General features: G+C 49.0%; 1 protein-coding gene across 5 annotated transcripts in view; it reads right to left on the bottom strand.

Annotated features, from left to right (window-relative positions):
- IFT88 (intraflagellar transport 88) overlaps positions 1-12019 on the bottom strand; it is a 77721-nt gene that overhangs the window by 48808 nt on the left and 16894 nt on the right. For all 5 annotated transcript variants that reach the window (XR_007131375.1, XR_007131376.1, XM_047755709.1 and 2 more), the window contains 7 exons: positions 11077-11146; positions 9778-9868; positions 8256-8360; positions 6829-6931; positions 5587-5701; positions 3113-3344; positions 1561-1631 (listed from right to left, as the gene is read on the bottom strand). Coding sequence is in view for 3 of the 5 variants with exons in the window: in XM_047755709.1 (XP_047611665.1) it covers positions 1561-1631; positions 3113-3344; positions 5587-5701; positions 6829-6931; positions 8256-8360; positions 9778-9868; positions 11077-11146 (787 nt within the window). In the remaining 2 variants the exon portion in view is untranslated. The remainder of the gene's footprint in view (positions 1-1560; positions 1632-3112; positions 3345-5586; positions 5702-6828; positions 6932-8255; positions 8361-9777; positions 9869-11076; positions 11147-12019) is intronic.

Genomic DNA, 12019 nt, shown 5'->3' with positions numbered 1-12019 from the left:
TACTGGTCTGCCTTGTCCTTTGGCGAAGGAAAGCAGGCTTTTTTCCTAGAGCCTCGTTAAAAAGGCCCTGCTGGCTTTCGACGGCCAGCTTCTTCAGCTGCACGTCTGGGCGAGTGAAGTCACTGCCAGGTGCCTCGTGATCTGCCCTTGTGGCTCCCTTTCCTCTCGGGTGGTTTCATATGCAGCTTCCAGGGTTCACCTGTACTTAGCGGGAAGAACAGGGAAAAGGACAACTACTCCATCTTCCAAGGAGGGTAAGTTTAATTTTTACCATCAAACTAATTCCTAAAGATTAAGGGCGCTCCATACATACAATGGAACATTATTCAGCCTTAAAAAGGAGGGAAATTCTGACACAGGCCACAGCATGGACGGACCTTGAGGACGCTGTGCTGAGTGAAACAAGCCAGCCAGGAAAAGACTCCACTTACACAAGCTCCCTAGAGCAGTCGGATTCAGAGGCGGAGAGCAGAGCAGCGCGCGCCAGGGACCGGGGGAGGGAGCTGCAGGTGGGAAGGTAAGAGTTCTGGAGACTGGCTAGAAACCAGTGGGCATACACTCCACACTGCGAGATGAGGAACTGCGAATTATGGTTAAGACAAATTTGATGGTATGTGTATTTTATCACACTTTTAAAAACCTAAGGGCCTTCTAGCACGTGCTGGAACTCCTAAGACACCTGGTGCATGTTCAGTAAACACTACAATTTTCCAGCCAAACTTGACAGAGACTAGGTACCATAGTGGAGGAAAGAAGAAATGAAATAAATTGAAAGAATTGTGTCTCTGGGGGCTGGAATTTAATTGGAAGGCAGGATAAAAAAAAAAGAGAGCCAACTTTGTCTTCTTTTGGTCTTTTGTCTTTTTAGGGCCCCACCTGCAGCATACGGAAGTTCCCAGGCTAGGGGTCGAATCAGAGCAAAAGCTGACGGCCTCCAGCACAGCCACGGCAATGCCACAGGTCTGTTACCCACTGAGCCACGGCGGGAACTCCAAGACATAATGTTTAAACAAAGGTAATATGAACAAAGTTCTAATGTTACACCAGAGGCAGAGAAAAACAAATTACAGAAAAAGAGCAGGAGTAACTGAGTAAAATAACTGGATTAGCCTGAGGACTGAGATTATTCTAAAAGAGAAGAGAGAACCCAGCAGAGGAGACAAAGGGCGAAACAACAGCACCAGTCAAGAGATATACTGACAAGTTTGAAAGAAATAATCAGAATGCACATTTAACTCTCCTATAAAAGTTAAAACTACAGGCGTTCCTGTCATGGCTCAGTCATAATGAATCCAACTAGTATCGCGAGGACGAGGGTTCGATCTCTGGCCTCGCTCAGTGGGCTAAGGACCTGTGACCTGTGGGGTGGGGTCACGGATGCGGCTCGGATCCCGAGCTGCTGTGGCTGTGGCCGTGGCTGGCAGCTGTAGCTGTGTTTCCACCCCTAGGCTGGGAACCTCCGTATCCCATGAGTGTGGCCCTAAAAAGCGAAAAAAAAAAAAAAAAAAAGAGTTAAAACTACATTATTAAGTTTTAATCTTTAAGTGCACAAAACCTTACCTTTCACGTTCCATTTGCCTTAAATGATCATTTTTTATAGCTTCAATCACTAAGTTAGTATGTGGGTCATCCTGGAGGGAAAAAATGAGCGATTTAGAAGTAACCACGAGCAATGGGCTTTGCGGTCAAGCTCACCCCCAGGCCGGCTGTGTAAAACGGAGACCAAACTAACTCTCTGGACTAGTTTCCCTCCTGTGAAGTAGGGCGTCTTTCCTTACTTCTGATGACCTGTCGCCTTCTCCATGGGACGTAGACTGTGGCAGCTGATAAAAGGTCAGGCTAGAAAGCACGGGGCCCAGTACCCGCAGCTGTCGGTGGCTGGCTGTACAATTCCGAGACGGCACCCACTCGGGGGATGCCGCCGGGGCGCAGCAGAAACCAGTCTCACCAGCATCCATGCGGGTGCGGGTCCAACCCTGGCCTCACTCAGTGGGCTACGTATCTGGCGGTGCTGTAGGCTGGCAGCTGAGGCTCTGATTCGACCCCTAGCCTGGGAACCTCCATGTGCCGCTGCCGGTGCCAACCTAAAACAATGGGGGGGAGAAAAGACTGGAAAAAAAAATTAACATTTACGCAGCACTTCCGATGCTCCAGGCACTGTTTTAAACATTTCACGTTCACTCCTCATTTAATCCTCACGGCCTCCCTGGCAGGTTATGATGAGCAGTGCTAGTTTCCATGGAAGGGAACTAAGGCCCCAGGAGAACAGACACAAGCAGTGGGGCCAACGCCTGCGCTGCGATGTGCTGACCATCTATTACGAAAACCCACTGGGCTCCGTTTATGAAATAACAGTATTACAGCATCCTGATCCATCATCACAGGCAGCTGCATGCAGTCTGAGTTCATATAAAAGAACATTAACGAGCAGTTCCTGCTGCGGCACAGTGGCTTAAGGACCTGGTGTTGCTGCAGCTGTGGCAAAGGTCCCAGCTCTGGCTCTCATTCAGTTCCTGGCCTTGGAGCTTCCATAGGCTGTGGGTGTAGCCGAAAAATAAATAAATAATAACAGCAAAGGATGACCATTTTTCATAAGATCCTCTTTTGGTTTTTTGACTAAAATTGTGCAGCGTATTTTTTAATTTAATTTAATTTTTTTGTCTTTTTGCCGCGGCATATGGAGGTTCCCAGACCAGGGGTCCAATCAGAGCTATAGGTGTTGGCCTACGCCAGAGCCACAGCAACGCGGGATCCGAGCCACATCTGCGACCTACACCACAGCTCACGGCAACTCGGGATCCTTAACCCACTCGGCAAGGCCAGGGATTGAACCCACAACCTCATGGTTCCTAGTAGGATCCGTTAACCACTGAGCCACGACGGAAACTCCATGTGCAGTGTGTTTTACCCATAATCTCTAGCTCGATTTCAATAGTCCTGTTCTCAATCTTATTTAAACAACGCATGAAAATGATGAAACCCATTCATTAAAACATGTGACTACAGGGCTGGGAGAGCCGGAAGAGTCCGCCACTCCGACTTCCTCACTTCTGGAGACAGAGAAGCACGGGGAACGAGGAGCTGGCTACGTAGCAGTCTTCTGCATACTCACGCTTGGTGACACATATTTATCATCTTCATCAATTTCTAATGCAACAGCAATCAGTTTTTGGAATGCTTTCTTCATTTTCTCTCGATCTCCAAGGGCAAAGTAACTAAGGATGAGGTTGAAGCCTGCCTTCAGATTTGGTGCCGTACTCATTATATGCTCAAATGAGTTAACAGCGTCTGAATACTGCCCCGTTTTAATAAACGTAACTCCAATGTTCTGCATAATTTTAATCCTATAGAAAAATAAACACGGATCAGCTGTGAAACAAACAAACAAAAATAACCGAACTCTCCACCGTGGCAGGCAAGACATTCCGCCAAGAACGTCCTTCTTGGGAGTTCCCATCCCAGCACAGCGGAAACAAATCCGACCAGGAACCCCGAGGTTGTGGTTTGACCCCCGGCCTCACTAGTGCGTTAAGGATCCGGCGTTGCCGGGAGCTGTGGTGTAGGTGGAAGATGCGGCTCGGACCTGGCGTGGTTGTGGCTGAGGTGTAGGCTGGCAGCTGTAGCGCCCATTCAACCCCTAGCCTGGGAACCTCCATATGCCTCGGGTACGGCCCTAAAAAGGACAAGAAGACAATAATAATAATAATAATAATTTCCTTTTCTTTCTCCCTTTTTTCTTTTTTGTTAACGCTTTATTGAGATTTAATTTACATATCATAAAATTCACCCATTTAAAGTATACGATTCAAGAACGATTGCTCTAGTTTTTGGCATCATCTGTGGAAGTTCCCGGACCAGGGACAGAACCGGTGCCACAGCAGCAACCTGAGCCACGGCAAGGACACCGACCCTTCACCCACTGCATCACAAGGGAGTCCCGCTGCCATGTTAACCTCACTGGGGAACCGTAATGACGTCTCACTTCAAGCCACCTCCGTCACCTGACAAGGAACCCTGTGCCCCGGTGCACTCATATTCCTCCACGGCACCTGTGGTCCCGGCCGCCAGCAAGTCCTTCGGTCTCTCTGGATGGGCCTCTTCTAGGCGCTGCCCGTCAATGGAGCCACACAATCAGCGGGTGGCACTTTGGGTCTGGCTTCATTCAACGAGCACAATCTCTTTTCCGGCCACACCCACAACATGTGGAAGTTCCAGGACCAGGGGTAGCGCCTGAGCCGCAGCGGCGACCCTGCCACACCCTTAACCCCCCGGGGAACTCCGTAAGGTTTTGAAACCAAACAGTCCGACAGTGTTCCAAAGTGTGCGTGGATTTTACACCCTTGGCGTAGGCGGATTCCAGTTTCCCTCCACCAGACGCTGGTGACTGTCTAGCCCTTGCCTGCAGCCCTTCAGCGGCTGAGGTCCCACCTCGCTGCTCGCCGCTCCCCAGCACGACCCCTGCTTCAGCTCCGCCCGCGTCCGGCCCCTCTCGCCGTCTCCGTCCACCTGGGTCGTCCCTCCCGCCTCCACGCAGCAACCCAGCCGAGCACGGCGCCTTCGTGAGCCCCCCTGGCCCTCTACCATCACTCCTGGACTTCAGCACCACACACGCACGACTGCTGACTGCAGAACTTCACACACACTACACAACACAACAGGATGGCCCTTTGTAAAATGCTTAGAGTCCCGGCCTCGCCTGGGTTAAAGGCAGCTGAAGGGATTATGTTCTCCGAGTCAGACCCTGCTGATGATAGTGAGATATCACACGTAATTTAAAGACAAAGAAAGGGTCCCGAAAAGTGGCGCTTAGAAATAAGTCAACCGGAGTTCCCGTCGTGGCTCAGTGGTTAACGAATCCGACTAGGAGCCACGAGGTTGCGGGTTTGATCCCTGGCCTCGCTCAGTGGGTTGAGGATCCGGTGTGGCCGTGAGCTGTGGTGTGGGTCGCAGACGTGGCTTCGATCCCAAGCTGCTGTGGCTGTAGCTCTAACTGGACCCCTAGCCTGGGAAACTCCATATGCTGCGGGTGTGGCCCTCAAAAGACAAAAGACCAAAAAAAAACCACAAAAAAAATACAAATAACTTAACTTTCACAGAGGTGTCAGACTGAACCTAGGAGAAATTCTGACCAGTAGATCCCCTGGAAACCTCCTCCGTTCCCACAGTTATTATCAGACCACAAGGTAACTCGCTGTTTCTGCGCTGGAAATATTTTAAGAATGAAAATATCCCAGCATCCTCTTTTGGGGATATTTAATTTCTAGCCTTGCACTCTGGAATGGTCCAGGGACTGCTGTTGGACTTGGTGTGGGCAGGAAACTGGACTGGGGCGCTAATGGCCTGCGGGGTTACTCCCTGTACAGGCCCAGGAGCTTGGTTTTCTTCCGACTGGGTCTATGCCTTTAGCCTTTAACCTGGCATCATGTAAACGCCCGCGAGCAGTCACCGGGGAGAGACCAGAACACTGCACTAAGACACGCACTGAACACTTCTCGAAGAGACACCTCCAAGCAGTCGACCCACTGGCGGCACGTCAGGACCATGACCTGGTTTCTCAAGAACAGCACGTAAATTCTACAAACTTACCTCATTTCTTTATGGACGCTTGGGATCTGATCTAAGGCCATTCGGTAGAATTTAATGGCTTTGGAATAATTTCTTTGCTTTAAATAAATATTTCCCATATTCACTTTCAACCGTCCTGGTTTAAAAAAATAATAATAAATACATAATATCCTACTTTTTTTCACTTGTCCTAAGAAATTTTAGAGGACCTTAACTCATATTTTTTGAAGTTCTTCTCAAGATATAAAGTTTCAGACACTAACTAAAAATTCTCACTTTAAAATAGTTACACTATTTTCAAATATCTGCACAGGAAACTTCTACAAGGAAATGGAACTTATGACAAATTCCTGGAAATACGGCTAGAAAGCAATAGGGTTACATCATAAAACTGGAAATGTGGAGTCCCCGTCGTGGCTCAGTGCTTAACCCATCTGATCAGGAACCATGAGGTTGCGGGTTCAATGCCATGCCTCGCTCACTGGGTTAGGGATCCAGCGCGGATGCAAGCGGCGTAGGTCACAGATGTGGCTTGGAGCTGCACTGCTGTGGCTGCGGTGCAGGCTGACAGCTGCAGCTCTGATGGGACCCCCAGCCTGGGAACCTCCACGTGCCGCATGTGTGGCTGTAAAAAGAACAAAAACTGGAGTTCTGTCACGGCTCCATGGTTAACGAATCCGACTAGGAACCATGAGGTTGCGGGTTTGATCCCTGGCCTTGCTCAGGGGGTTAAGGATCCGGCGTGGCCGTGAGCTGCGGTGTAGGTCGCAGACGCGGCTTGGATCCTGCGTTGCTATATGGCTCTGGCGTAGGCCAGTGGCTACAGCTCCGATTCGACCTCTGGCCTGGGAACCTCCATATGCTGCGGAAATGGCCCAAGAAATGGCAAAAAGACCAAAAAAAAAAAAAAAAGAACAAAAACCTTACACAATATAAATGCTAAACACAAACAACAGCCTCCTGAGGCTCAACCCTACAAGGGAAGCACGTCCGATGGTGTTGCCGCAGCTCGTCCCGTGCGCTACATGATCTGCTGTCCATTGGCTACGGGGCAGTGCGTCGTAGGCCTGCTGTGTCTCCTCCTCCGCGTCGGTGTGCACTTTCACTACCACAGGGCCGCTAGGCAGGACACCTCTACCACAAATACGGATTTGCTTAGAGCACCGATGATTTCATGATAACAGAGCATAAAATGAGGACGTGAGAAATCACCCCTAGAGAAGAACCACAGTTAGTGGAAAAACTGACTGTATATACACCTACCTGCATTGCTAAACATCTTGTTCTTCACGATAACTTGATACGTGTTTAACGCTTCGGCATACATTTCATTCGCTGAATACTGACTGGCCAAGGTGAAGAGAACCTACGCGAGAAACACCGCAAAGTGACAGCTAACAATCATTTTAGCCCCCAGTGCCTGTGATCCTTCTAGAAATGAAAACACTGCAAAAGTCGGCTGCCTCTGCCAAGACACCCGGCTCGCCCGGAAGGGAAGGACAGAAGACGCGCCCCGCGTGTGAACGCAGCCCGCGACACGATGGAGACAGCGAGGCTGTCCTCTGCCCTCGCCTCGTCTTCCACGGAGTCTTTCTAATGAATGCGTCTGCTTTCCTCTAAACTCAGCAAGACCCGCAAAGCATACATGTGTATCATTAATCCTGCTGGTAATAAAAGGAAAAAGGAAGAGAGTGGACCAAATTCTCTTTGTAGATATTAACTAAACATCGTGTGGAAATATCTTAAATTTTAGTTTGTACAGTATTCCTTCATATCCACATTTATAATTTTTTTTGGTCTTTTTTTTTTTTTTTTTAAGGGCCACACCCAAGGCATATGGAGGTTCCCAGGCTAGGGGTTGAGTTGGAGCTGTAGCCACCAGCCTACGCCACAGCCACAGTAATGCAAGATCCCAAGCTGTGTCTGTGACCTGCACCACAGCTCACGGCAACGGTGGATCCTTAACCCACTGAGTGAGGCCAGGGATCAGACCTGCATCCTCATGGATACTGGTTGGGGTCACTGCCACTGAGCCACAACAGGGACTCCCTACACATTTATAACTTAAATTGTTAGAGTAAATTATGTTCCTAGAGGGAAAAAATGATCACTGTACACTGTCCCCAAATCCAAAGAGCCTATGGAATTTTAAAATATTAGCCATAAACAGTAAATATCTAAAAATTGAGGTGTGGCCCTAAAAAGAAAAAAAAATTTAAAAAGCCCCACAAAACCCAAATCTTTCATTAAAGCAATCACACTGAGCAGTACACATTAGCAGTCCTCAGCCGTCACGGGATGGTGGGTTCACAAGCGCTTCGTATGTTGCTAAGGGACTCGACAGGAGTTCCCGCTGCGGCGAGGTGAGCTAAGACCCTGACTGCAGGAGTTCCCATCGTGGAGTAGCAGTAATGAACCGAACTGGGATCCACGAGGACTCGCGTTCCATCCCTGGCCTCGCTCGGTGGGTTAAAGGATCCGGTGTGGCCATGAGCTGTGATGGAGGTGGCAGACCCGGCTTGGATCTGGTGGTGCCAGTGGCTACAGGTCCGATTCGGCCTCTGGGCTGGGAACCTCCACATGCCACAGGTGCGGCCCTAAAAAGGAAAAAAAAAAAAAAAAAAAAAAGGGGCTCCTGGAATCCACAAATTCCAGCGAAAATAACCCCCCAACCGGTCCTTGATACTCACTGAGTAAGTTAAGTCCAAGTTGATGTTTTCTGGACTTGCAACTTGTTCTCGTTGTCTCACCAGCACTCGCTCTTTTCTTCCCGCGTCTTTTGCCTTTTCCAAGGCCTGAAATCAAGGTTACACTGCGTGACTCCTAGGAGCACTCATCCGGCGGGATGCGCTGGGAGCAGCTGCAGGGAGGAGTGGCCGCCCTGCCACGCTGCTCCACAAACGCTCCGCCGTGTTCACGCTGGAGCTTCCCCCCTACGTCCCCAGCCCCGAAAAGGCCGTGTGTCCTTTCTGGGAAAGAGGAGGCAGCCGAGGGCTGAGATGCAGCGCTCACCTGCCCCCGAGGTTCCCCAGCTCCTGCACTGCCACCACTTCTGGGTCTGACCGTGTCTCCTTTCTTCCTCCCAACTCCTGAGTCTTTGGTGTTTTAACTCAATCTCACGAGACAGGCATGGAGGTGGATTTGTTTGGTTTCTGGGATGCTCAACGTGCAGACACGGCAAAACCACCCGGCATGACTACAGAGGCCTAGTTCACTTATGTGTTTTACTTGCAAAGACAAGGACCTTTTATTGATTCCCACGGACAGACTAACCGCAGACAGAGTAACTCGACATGGGATTGGCTGGGGTTTTTTCTTTTTTTCTGGAACTAGACAAAAAAGCACGGTTCGGAGTTCCCGTCATGGCTCAGTGGTTAATGAATCTGGCTAGGAACCATGAGGTTTCGGGTTCGATCCCTGGCCTTGCTCAGTGGGTTAAGGAATCCGGTGTTGCTGTGAGCTGTGGTGTAGGTCGCAGATGCAACTCGGATCTCGAGTTGTTGTGGCTCTGGCATAAGCCAGTGGCTACAGCTCTGATTGGACCCCTAGCCTGGGAACCTCCATATGCCGCAGGAGCGGCCCTAGAAATGGCAAAAAGACAAAAAAAAAAAAAAAGCACAGGTTCTATGAACAATAAACTAGCTTTTTAGACTGAACATGTCCTTCTAATGGCATTCATTAACCGATAACTACGGCAGAGAAGTCATAGTCAGGTGGTATGATTTTTAAAGTAATGTGAATGAAGAAAATTAAGAGAAAAGATTTCATTTTTTAAAAAGCAGCAGAGCTGCGTTCCCAAAAAGCAAACGGTGATCTTGCAGTTTACTGAGGACAAACATCCTATGGCAGTGAGGTTTAAGTAAGAAAAAAGCCCCTACGACTGTGTGTGGATCACAGAAGCTCTGGGCTGTGAGTCCAAAAGCCCACAGGCTGCTAAACTCAGCCAGCTGATGCACAAGAACTTTTTTCTCCTTCTTAAATGACCAACGTGAAAAGTTACAAAATCAGCCAGTTGTTCCGACATCAGAGCTTATGAAGCAGACTTACAATTCCAGGTTCCCAAAATAAGGATTTCAGTGAAAACTCCGGCCAGTCCCCGGCAAAGTGAAGATACGCATCCACGTACGTGCTCGCACGGGTAAACACATAAAAGCAGACACACACACAGGCGCATCCTTCTTACTCTTGGGCATCAGCAGCTTATGAACGCACCAGTTTTAAGTCTCCACAGCTGCTGGCGACACAGCTTTCCTCCACCAGCTCGTTTACTTTCTTCTCTAATTGTCGAATCTTTTCTTCCGGACTATTAAAGAAAAAAAGGAGGCATACTCTGAATCATTCAACCACAAATCATACATACAGAACTTAATTTTTTTTTCTTTTTATAGAAAAAAGCATCTGCAGCATACAGAAGTTCCTGGGCAAGGGGTCGAATTGGAGCTGCAACTAAGGCCTGCGCCACAGCCACAGCCACAATGGACCCCAGCCACGTCTGTGACCTATGCTGTAGTTTATGGCAGCATCAGGTCCTTAACGCACCGAGCCACAACGGGAATGCTGAATTTGCTTTTTTTTTTTTTGGCTTTTTACGACCACACCCGTGGCGTATGGAGGTTCCCAGGCTAGGGGTCAAATCCAAGCTATAGCTGCCAGCCTACACCACAGCCACAGCAATGCCAAATCCCTGACCCACTGAGCGAGGCCAGGGACCGAACCTGCATCCTCATGGATACTAGCTGGATTCATTTCCACTGAGCCCCGATGGGAACTCTCTATTAAAGCATAGCTGATTTACAATGTTGTGCCATTTCTGCTATACGGCAAGGTGACACAGGCATACATATATATACGTTCTTCTTTAAATATTGTTTTCCACCATGGCCTATCCCAGGAGACTGGATAGAGTTCCCTGCGGCCTAACGTGGGACTTGGCTGTCTACCCACTCTGCATGCGACAGTCTGCATCTGCTGACTCCCAACTCCCCGTTCACCCCACGGGGCAGCCACAAGTCTGTTCTGTCTGTGAGTCTCTTTCTGTTTAGTCAACAGGTTCATCTGTGTTGTATTTTAGATTCCACACATAAGGGATATCACGCACAGCTGAATGTATACTGGAGCTTTCCAGCTACTCTCTCATCACCGGCACAAAAAGCTAAGTTAATTGGGTAAAAAACTGAATTTCTCAGTATTGATGTGACTACCTTACACATTCCCCTTTGAGAAATCCTCTTAAAATGAGAGTCTCTTGCCACATTTACAACCCCGTTTGGCCTTCAAGAGCATCAGCATTGGCACCCCTAAAAACCAGCTGCCTCTTCAGCTCAATAACAGCACAGCAAGACCGCACGGAATACACGGGGCTGCTTCTCTCAGGCAAGATTCTTGGTTCTAAGAGCCAGGATGACGATTTGACCCTAAGTCCACTGAGAGGACCTTTTAAAACCCCGAAGGATTAAGTGCTTGCGAAGCAAAAGCTGGACCCACACAAGCAGCAGCACAGAACCCACATACCTGTCCTCGCTCCTGGCCTCCAGGGGCGGCGCGGGGCCACGGGCCTGACCGAGGGGGTCGAGTGCAGAGCCTGGGACACAGTCAAGAGTCGGTGTTTAATTTGCAGTCCAGGACAACCGAAGGAAAGGGGAGACGCTGCGCCATCATTAACTTCCCCACTCCTTCGGTGGAGAGCACACTGGTTACGTTCACGTAAATATCCTGTCCACTGAGAAACTGGTGAGGTGTTCAACACACATAAACCAGGCAGATGAAACTGGGCCCTGGGAGCTCCCAGTGTGGCTGAGCAATAATGAACCTGACTAGTATCCATCGGGATGCAGGCTCGATCCCTGGCCTCGTTCGGTGGGTTCAGGATCCCGAGTTGCTGTGGCTGTGGTGTAGGCCAGGGGCTACAGCTCCGATGAGACCCCTAGGCTGGGAACCTCCATATGCCGTGGGTGTGGCCCTAAAAGGGCAAAAAACAAAACAAAAACCTGTGTTACCAAGTGAAACCCAAAATAAGGTCCTCTCCCAGCACTTCTTTCTCCCCACTGTGAATTCGAAATTATCAATCCTGTGAGGAATAACCTGGTGTTGGCTCCTTCGTTTTCCATTATTGGTACAATAAACATTCGTTTTTGTCACAATAATTTTATTTTAAAATTATTATTTAACTGACATTTAAGTACTATTTTCACCTTTAAGTCTTTAAATTGAGCTCTAACTCACAAACGTACAAACATTTTAAATGTGCCAGCCGGTATACTGTCACAGATTACATGCCAGTGTAACAACCATCTCCACTGGGATGCAAAACGCTTATATCACCCCTTTCCTTTCTTTTTTCTTTCTTTCTTTCTTTTTTTTTTTTTTGCCACACCTGCAGCATATGGAAGTTCCTGGGCTAGGACTCGAACCCGTGCCACAGCAGTGACCCAAGCCGCTGCAGTGACAACGCTGG

Source organism: Phacochoerus africanus, chromosome 13 (genome assembly GCF_016906955.1).
Source record: "Phacochoerus africanus isolate WHEZ1 chromosome 13, ROS_Pafr_v1, whole genome shotgun sequence".
NCBI classification, from domain to species: domain Eukaryota; kingdom Metazoa; phylum Chordata; class Mammalia; order Artiodactyla; family Suidae; genus Phacochoerus; species Phacochoerus africanus.
This window is presented reverse-complemented; position numbering and strand designations above follow the sequence as displayed.